The 10,205-nt window shown below is 33.8% G+C and overlaps 1 protein-coding gene across 1 annotated transcript; it reads right to left on the reverse strand.

The window, feature by feature from the left end:
* Positions 1-1,277: 1,277 nt before the first annotated feature.
* Positions 1,278-2,678, reverse strand: LOC133816329 (receptor protein kinase-like protein ZAR1). The gene is made up of 3 exons (XM_062248879.1): positions 2,579-2,678; positions 1,960-2,237; positions 1,278-1,820 (listed from the first exon to the last, which is right to left on the reverse strand). Exons 2-3 carry the CDS (start codon positions 2,117-2,119, stop codon positions 1,561-1,563), a joined length of 420 nt encoding a protein of 139 aa, XP_062104863.1. The 5' UTR covers positions 2,120-2,237; positions 2,579-2,678; the 3' UTR covers positions 1,278-1,560.
* Between the last annotated feature and the right edge of the window lie 7,527 nt (positions 2,679-10,205).

Raw genomic sequence — 10,205 nt, forward strand, 5'->3', positions numbered from 1 at the left:
CCAGTCAAGATGCCTAACCATCGAACCGATATGTAGACAGAATGTCAAAACCATAAGGATCACAATCTACCAAGCAATATGCCGGGAGATGCAGAGTATCAATAAGCAGAAGCAAAAACCTAGACAATGTTTTTGCAGCTTAGGAGAAATTAATAGAGCTAAAAGTACAAAGATATTCATCTTATTTTATTTACAAAAATAATGATATTTCTACCTTCTCGTAGGAATATCAGGATAACCTTGACCCTGTAACAAAAAAAACAAGACAATACAAGTCTCTCAAATCACCTTTTGAAGGAGCCCAAAAAAACAAGACAATATTAGTTATCAATTGAATAATTTGCAAATGAAACACAACAAAATGCCCAAAAATCTAGCTGAAATGCTAAAATGCCCAAAAATCAAGCTTAAATGTTCAAAAAATCAATCAAAACTTGGGAGTAATAATCAATCAAAAAAGCAACAGATTATTGGGTAAATAAATCACATCATTCATATAAAAATACCTCAGCCATCACAATAAAACAAATAATTACCCAATGAAAGCAAAAGACAGATTCAAGCCCATAATTCAAGCCTTATCATATTAAACCATTCACAACCCCTTAATGAAAGTTTATAGTCCCTAAACACAGATTAAAACTATATAAAACGCCCCACAAATTTTAAAGAAATGAATATCAGTAAGGGAAAAAAAAACCAACTCTTTATTAGCAGTTACTCCACAAAAGTGGTGTAGAAGATACTCCAAACTATTTCTCTCCAATTTCAGTACCCTTGAGGCTTGAGGCAAAGAATTAAGAGAAACACAATTCAATAATGAAATAATAGCAGATAAATGTTTAAATAATTAGTAGGTGGAGGCGTTTCAAAATTTAGAAGAGTAACAGCACAGCTCACATATACTAAAAACAAACTCAATTTCAAATAACACTTGAAAGCATGCTCTTGTTGCAGACCTAACTTGAGCCAGTCCAATGCAATAATAGCTAAAAGAAATTGAGAAACTTACAATGAATTTGAAGTCATGCAGATCTATGTCAAATTACAATTGTAAAAGGGTTCTTTCATGGTTTCATATGACCACTTAAAGGCTAAAACATGAAGAAAAGGATTCTCACTAGCTTGTTGGGTTTCTCAAGAATCAGATATGATCAGCCTGTCCAAAGCTTCACCTACATGCCTCATTGTTGGTCTATTCTCAGGACTAGTTTGAATGCAAGCCATTGCAATCTTAATAACTCCAATAATCTCGTCGTCCTTTTCGGCATCTTGGACTAAATAAGGGTCTAAAACATCTGAGAGAGGCTTCTTCTCTTCAATGCAGAGCTGAATCCAATGAACCAAATCCATTTCAGAGGAACCTACTTGGACTATGGGCAATCTGCCAGTAATCATTTCTAGCAGGATAACACCATACGAATAAACATCCCACTTCTGGGATGGTTTCACCACTTTCAGTGCTTCCGGGGCAATATAACAAGATCCCAAGTTAGTAGTAGTGGTAGTAGAACAAGCAACAATAGTGGCATCAGAAGGTGCACTCTTTTGTGGCCTGTCTTATGACTTATCTGTGGCCATTCGACTAGATTGCAAGGTGGGAGAACCTCCAGCAATATTAGCAAGACGACCGAGTCCAAAATTAGAAATTTGGGGTTCCATGTTTTGTCCAAGAAGAATGTTATTAGGCTTCAAATCACCATGAAAATATTTCTTGGGGCTGAACTCATGGAGATAGACCAAACCTTTAGCAATTCCTTTCATGATTTTTAGCCGAACAGACCATGATAGGGGTGTGAATGACTCTGTTCCAGACCTCCCTGATTACATGAAAAGAAATCAAATTGATCAAAATATGAATACCACAAGACCTGTGATCAATCAAACTCCAAAACCAGAATCAAAATAATTAAATAATTCATGAGCACAAGTCAGATAATGGGATATGCTGAAACTTACCATGAAGTGCAGTGGAAAGATTTCCATTGGAAATGTAATCATATATGAGCAGCTTCTCATCAACAGACCAGTAGTAAGCTTTCAAAGTTACAACATTAGGATGCCTTATCAAGGGCTCTAAGTCTCTTCCACTGAAGAATTGATGCAGGAATAGACCCATTAAGAAAATTTTGAGACAAATCTAAAGTTTGAGACCCGTGCTACAGGTAAATCTGTTATACACATTCTTTCCAGCAATCGCGCACTGAATACCCTGGAGCCTGGCAAATCTACTAGACCTGGAGACAATGACCAAAACCCAATAAGACAAATGGTTCAAATCTAATATTCATTACTATTCGATGAATCTGACATTTGAAAGAAACTTTACAGCTGTATATTGACTAAAGATTCAACCTTTACATGATTTTTCTATTCTTTCTTTCTTTATTTATTTACTTTTAATACTTTCGGATCCTCAGATTCAACTTCATGCTTTATTACTCAAATTTATATTAAATTAGAGAAAGAAAAAAAAACATGATATCGATCTTCGTGTTAAAATTTCAATCACCAAAACCACAAACAATAGATAAAACTTTACATATATACATATGATATTTATGAAGCATAGATTAACCTGTTAAAGATGATGGAAAGTGTCTCGAAATTTTCAGGGTCCTCCAAGAAGAACTTCAACTCAGAAGCTCTCTTGGTGGAATTAAACCTCACAATCGGTGCTCTGGTCATGTCGTCCCTCAACAACACGCTGGTAGCCCCACCAGACAAATGGATAGCCTTACAACCTCTATTTGTACACGCAATCAAACAACCCTCCATAGTTGCCATCGAGCAACAACGGACCTGCGATCCCCACCGGAATCTGGACGTACCCAACAGGCATTTTGCAGCACTGCCCCAAAATAGATTCGTAATCGAACCCTTCCAATGTTCTTAGACCGAAACCGTCGTTGTTGAACCGGCCGGAGCTAGCTGGTCTCACGCAGGGAAGAAGAAGGCTTGGCCGCACACAGGGAAGAGGAGAAGAAGAGCTGGCCTTCGGTGTCGTCGTTCGCCTCTGGTGTCGTGTGAGGGCTTGGGTCCGCGTGGTCGAAGCTTCGACGGGTCTGGTGGGAGAAAGAGAGGAGAGAGAATGATGAGGAAAAAGGAGAAAGAATTGAAGGGAATGAATTGGGTCTCTTGGGTCTCACATATTTTCAGGTCTTGAAAAAAAAAAAGCTAAGTGTGGCGGGATGGTGAATTATTACCGCCCTTTTTTCATAAAGTGGCCCAATATATTACTCTAGCATAACACTTTTTTATTAGTATTATATTCGTGTGTTATGGAAATGGGTATTTGGTGTAGTGACTTGTGCCACGTGTGCATGACCCATGTACATGTGGGGTATGTGTGTTGGACATGTGCAATATTACATGATTTTAAGATAAATGCTTGATTGTGATTCTATGCTCGTTGTGAAGTACCCCGCACTTTATTTTTTTGCTTGGACTTGAGGTAAGGAAGTTAGCTAGAATTTTCTATGAATTATGTTATGAAAGATATGAACTATTATGTTGCAAAGTTATAGTGTTATGGAAAGTATAAGTTATGGTAAGCTAAAGTGTTAAGAAAATTATGAGTTACTATGTTATATTATGGATTGTTCTATGTATGCTTGTATGTTGTATGAAAAAGCAGTAAGTTGTTAGCGTGTTGAACGCGACACAATAAAGGAGTTACTAAGGATATGATGTAAAACAGCCATGCTCATATGAAGTATGAAGTATGAATATGATACGATATGATTAAGAAATGAATATGATATGGTTATGATATGAGTTTTACGCTATGTATGTAGTTTTCCATGTGTTTCTTAAAATTGTTGTGTTTGTTTGTACTTCCTTATTGGTCTTTTAGCTCACTCTCTTACTTTCCCCCTTTCAGGTAGGCAATAGGGTTTTCTCCTTGTCTAGGAATGTATGACGCGGGGTGTCCTATGAGCGATTAATGATCAAGATGAGCGCCAAGAAAGTTTATGAACTTATATGTTATGGTTTATGTTTTATTTTCGTCAATGAGACTTGTTATTTTTATTTTATATTTTTTAAAGACTACATAAAGACACTATATTTTTATTTTAATACCTTTTGGCCCAAATTGCATGTTTTATTAAGGCCCCACTAAACATTTTCTCTAAAATGATATTTTTCTAATAAATATGAGTTGAGCAACGTTTTACAAAGTAAATAGATTAGGGTGTTCTTACAAAGGAGATTTGGAAAGCTCTTGAGAAGAAGTACAAAACAGAAAGAAAAAAAAAAGTACCAAGAAATTCATCATAATTCAATATATGGAATATAAATTCTTTGATGGTACCCTTACTCCCCAAAGTACCTGAGCTTCAAGTTATTGTGAATAAGTTGTTTACTCTTAAGATAACATTGTGGGAATCCTTCATTGTGGGAGGGATTATAACTAAGTTACCTCCATCTTGGAGAAGCTATAAAAATAAGATCCTCCATAAGAATGAAGAGATATCTTTGGAAGAGATCTTGAAGCACCTAAGGACTGAAGATGATTCTCTTTCGAGAGACAAGTGTATGGAAGAGTCCAATGTTGGGACATCCAAGATTAATGCCATAGAGAAACCCTCTCAATCCAAAGGGAAGACTCACAAGAAACCCCAATCAAAGAAGGATACTTACCTAGCCCCTAAGAAGAATGAATGGTAATTCAAGGGTGTGAGAGGCCCTTGTTTTGTTTGTGGCAAGAGTGGCCACATGGCTAGGGAGTGCAAGTATCGAAATCCCCATAACCATGGATCCAAGGTCAACACAACCAAAGAGGAGTTGGTTGCTACCTTGAGTGAGGTGAATTTCATCCAAGGGAAAGTGCAAGGATGGTGGTATGACACTTGTGCCACCATTCATGTAACTTATGATAGATAGGTCTTCAAAACCATTGAAGAATCAAGAGATGGCCATGAGATCCAAATGGGTAATGAGCATAGATCCAAGGTGTTGGCCAAGGGGATGTTGATCTTTACTTCACATCTAGAAAAAAGTTTTTATTGACCAACGTGTTGTATGTTTCAGATATGAGTAGGAATATTGTGAGTGGGCACATGTTGAGGAAACTGGGCATCAAAGTGGTGTATGAGTCTGGCAAGCTAATTCCATCCAAGGGGGAACTACTTTGTCGGGGAAATGGTATGTATGTGATGGGATGATTAAATTGCGTACTTTGTTGTGTCGCGTTCAACACGCTAACAACCATTTACATATCATACAACATACAGAAATACATGCAATCCAGTAGCATCAACACCAAAGGATATACATGTTTCATCAAATTTCACCATATCAATTAACAACAACATTTCATACTTTATATCACAAGGTATATCATCATACAGAGCATTTATCTTCATACAAACCAATCTTACAATTCATAGCACAAATAAACAAAAATGATATCTAACTTCCTTACCTCAGGTCCGAGCAAAGCAAAAATTGACAAACTTCACAACGAGCCAATAACCATAATCAAATAGCATTCTTTAGCATCACATAAGACTTTCTTGTGGCATGGGCCATGCACACATGGTGAAATCTACACATATTTTTCACACATGCTTATTTTACATATAAAATCACCAAAAGAATAATGTAACTTTTACCTATTATACATTCATGGTTTCCATGTAAAAATCATAGGGTTGAATATTAGACATATTTTTTTAACGTAAAAGTGCATTTGCATTTGCATGCGACATGCATACGTGAGAACGTTGTTAAAAAGTGATGTTAAAAACGATAATTTCTACCCACTTATTTCTATCATTTTCAAAAATAAGGATTTAGCAACATAATTTCTCACCATTATTTATTTCTTGTAAATCCCTAAGATTATTAAACCTCTTAAGACATTATTTTTATTTCATAAAAATAATTTATTTAGTCATAAAAATAAATAAATCTATTTATTATTTTTAAATTACATAGAAATAACAAAAGCTTGAACTATATAAGGTACTTATAAATATTATGCTTCCTTTAGAAAAATAACAAATTTTATTTAAATTAATAAAATTACAAAATTGATGTGAGAAAAATATAATTTGCTTGTATTATTTAAGACTCAATTTTATGTAGTAAAAATTCATATGGAATAATCAAATAAATATATTTTAATTTATTAAACTAAACTTTCACCCACCATTTAATTTATTTAAAAACTCACAAGTGAATTCAATCTCAACATTTTTCTTAATTAAATGAAAGAAAAATTATACTCATTAAAATGTGAACATTCAAGGTTACATTTAAAATACCATTCTTAATATTTATATAGTTTAGGGTGTTATAGTATTTCAACAAACACACAAACTTTCTTTTATTTAAAAGACTTTTCATAATTTTTACCAAAAATTCCAGCAACAAAATAAACCTTCAAAAATCACCATCTTGGAATTATAACTCATATTTTCTCTAAAATTATATAAAAAGAAATTGTAGGTAGTTATTTGAGTAAAAATATCATTTTAATGTGAATTAAAATTCCCTTTTAATTTCTTAAAAGCATCATAGCACTTGCAAAATCATTTAAGCATGCAAAGCATTATTTTCATCATATTCTAAGTCATTTATACACAAAAATCAGCAAGCATAACAAGTCATGAAATTCATCTCTTACATCATGTTTCACAAAAATTTACACAATAATTATTCATGTTTAATTAACACAACACTAGCATGTACCTATTATCATATTGTAAATCTAAGAAAATCCCTAACATCACATAGACATTCAAATCATAGGCATGCTTCATGATCAATCATACACACATATGAGACAATAACCTAGGCCGAAACCCTCATGAATTAAACATAAAAATAAAACCAACATTCTCATAAACATATTCATCAACTTTCATGGATTCAATAACAAAAAATCCAAATTAATTATCATGCAAAAATTTACATGGGATGTAGAGTCCAAGAACTTTACTTAGCTAATTATTTAGTAGTATTATAGTATGTATAGTATTATCTTTGTTACTGTGGATTTTTGGTTCAGACCGAGAATTATTTGGACACTCATAGTAGTACTTATATATTTTCTAAGTTTAACCTATAGTTTAAGAATATTAAGTATAACCTAAGGTTTGATTATATGACTGATATTAAGAGTAATATTTGTTATATTATAAGGTTTAGATATCAACCAATAGGATTTTAAGCACATGTTATGAATGGGTAATTAAGGATTAAGTATTTTTGAGGATTAAATTAAATAAGGGTAAAGTTTGAATGTTATAGGGTCAGTCAGCAGCTTTGAATACGTTGAAGGCTTAGTCAAGGCTGTTTACTCCATTCAAACTTAGCTAAAAATGTGTAATTTCGTGTTTAAATATTCAGCGTGTGCCGATATATCGCAGCTATAGGGGGCGATATATCGCAGCACGTAGATACGGAAAACACGAGATGATGCACGGTCGCCTCGGGCATACTGGCCCAGGCGATATATCGCCTCCTCCAGCATGTTTTCAAACATTTTTTAATTCTTTTCCTTTCATCCATTCAAACTCCTTCATAAGTCCAGCATCTTTTGAACAAGTCTTCAGCCTCTGCTGAACGATTATTCAAATTATTTTCACCTAAAAAGCTATTATTTTTATTCAAGTAAAATCAAGATACTTTCATTCCCAAACTCTATAAATAGGACCTAGTACGCAGCCATTATTCACCTTTTTACTCTAAGTTCAGAAGCTGCAAGTGCTAGAAGAGTGTGAGAGTTAAACACCTGGGTTTGGGAAAATCATAAGCTTAAACATCATAAGCTTATCAAACACTTTGGGAAGTGAGGTTCTATAGTATTTCGGTTGTGGTGTAGATTGGTCTTTCAAGTCTTTAAGGTAAACCAAGACTCGAGCTCATTGTTTTATGTTATTTTCTTTCTCATAGCCTTCTATTCAGTTCCCTAACCTCATTCTTATTTTGGTTAGGAAAACTAAGTTCTTGAGCACATAAGTTTCGGTAAGCATGTTTTTCAAATGGTTTAGTCTTTCCATCCCTTTCATTTCATCTCTTTTCTTCTTTAGACTCACTCTTTCTAATGGTTATTAGGAGTGTTCCAAAAAGTCCCAACTCAGTCCACTTATCCCGGTAACTTTGGTAAGGAAAATAGGCTAGAATCAATATGTTATATGCTTATGTTATCTTATGTTTTATGTTATTAAATGTGTTATGATATGTATGCATGTATGTTTGTAGGCTTGGGCATATGACCCATATGACTAACAAGACCCCAAATGGGTTATGGGCATATGACCTACTTAGCTAGTAGGACCCCACTAATCCCATGGGCATATACTTGTTTAGTCTATGGGACCCCAAGTAATAATGGCCATTATAATAAGTGTATGTTATATGTATTATGTTAAGTCTTTATGTTTCTTATGAAATTATGTTTATGACTATGTGTTAGATTTTCCTTGCTGGGCATTAGGCTCATTCCTTTTTGTTTTATGTGCAGGAAAATAGCTTTAAGAGGCGGTAAGATTCGTGGACGCTTAGAGGATGTGTATCGATGGTGAATGGAGTCAAGGGGCCGAGCGTTATTCGATTCGAGGAAGTAGTCTCGTTTTACCTTTTTATGGTTTTACATGTATTTTCCGGATTTCTTATGTAATGTCTTTTTATTTTAAATCATGTTTTGTTTTAAAGACAATGGGATCCCATATCCTTCTTAGTATTTTATTTTGTAAGTAACTCTTATTTTTACAAGTTACTCAATAAAATTATGGTATTTCCGCAAAAATGTAAGTTTATGTATAGTTTCGTTAATGGTCCAAAAGTCTAGATTAATGGGTCATTACATGGGATCCTAGAACATGGATCTAACATAAAAATTAAAATAACAAAAATTACAAAGAGGATCCCTATACATGCGTAGGCCGAAACCTATAATGAACATGAACATAGAATACCAAAATCATCATACATCATATTCAAGTATTTCAAAGACCACCTAGATCAACACATAGCAAAAATTCAAATAGGAACCAAATCACCAACAATCTATTAGATATCAACACAAAACAAAAACAAAACTAATGATCAACTACCTCCTTTGATAGAGTTTCAAAACTCAATTTGGCCACCACCCTTGAATCACTTCCCTAAGGATTTCGAACATCACAAGAAAAGAAAACCACAAATTATTTTCTTAGAATCTAAAGAAGAAGATGATTCATGGCTAAGGATTAAAAGAAAAAAACAAAACATAAGCACATACCTAGGGGTTCTTTTTGAAACCCTACCCTTCTTTCTCTTCTCTTCTCCTTCTTTCACTTCTCTCTCTCTCTCGAATTTTCGTGGCTCTCCCCTCTCTCTCTTCTTCTCTTGAATTCTGCAACACCAAAGAAAAAAATGGCTCCTCTATTTTCTTCTTTCCCTCTTTATCCAACCTAAGGCAATTAGTAGCCTAAATGAAAACGGGTAAGTTTCCTATTTGTGTTTATTTTCATTTATTTTGTTTTATATTTGATTTTTTTCTTAATTGTAGAAAAATAAGAATGCATAAAGATGACAACATCTTTTCCTATTTTATCTAATGGTCCTCCAATCAAATTATTCTAAGACCAAACCAATTAGGAAGGAAAAATCCCTCATTTCCCACTCTCCTACACGCCACTTCTCCTTTCCACTTCTTTATTTTTATTTTTTAAAATTAAATAATAAAATAAATCTAATAAAAGGAAACAATAAAGTGTGTAGAAAATTCTATACAAGTGCACCATGCAACCATGCACATGCAAACACTCAATCACTAGGGTGCATCACTACCTACCATGCATCTTGGTGCATTCAACCAAAACTCAATTATTCACAAATTAAAAATAAATAAATAAATAAACAATTAACAATTAAATTCACAAAATTTTACCAAACAATTCTAAAAATTAATTTAAACAAATAAATAAAATAAATCACAACACTTAACAATTAAATAAAATAAAGCACAAAATTTAATAAATAAATAAAAATTGGTGTGCTGCAATATACCCTCCTTAAATGGAATTCCTGAAATTCTTTCTTACCAAATAATTCAGGGTATCTTTCTCTCATGTCCTCCTCCAACTCCCATGCTGCTTCTCATTCTGTACTATTCTTTCACAGGATCTTAACTAGTGGAATCCTTTTGGATTTCAGTTCCTTGATTCCCTTTTCAATAACATGCTCTAGCTGTTCATCATAACTTA

This window comes from Humulus lupulus, chromosome 2, assembly GCF_963169125.1.
Source record: "Humulus lupulus chromosome 2, drHumLupu1.1, whole genome shotgun sequence".
Classification (NCBI taxonomy): domain Eukaryota; kingdom Viridiplantae; phylum Streptophyta; class Magnoliopsida; order Rosales; family Cannabaceae; genus Humulus; species Humulus lupulus.

Coding starts and splice junctions, on each gene's coding strand:
- LOC133816329 (XM_062248879.1), bottom strand. CDS start 2,119: ATGGGTCTATTCCTGCATCAATTCTTCAGTGGAAGAGACTTAGAGCCC. Junction 1,821..1,959: donor TCTTTCCACTGCACTTCATG/GTAAGTTTCAGC, acceptor TCATGTAATCAG/GGAGGTCTGGAACAGAGTCA.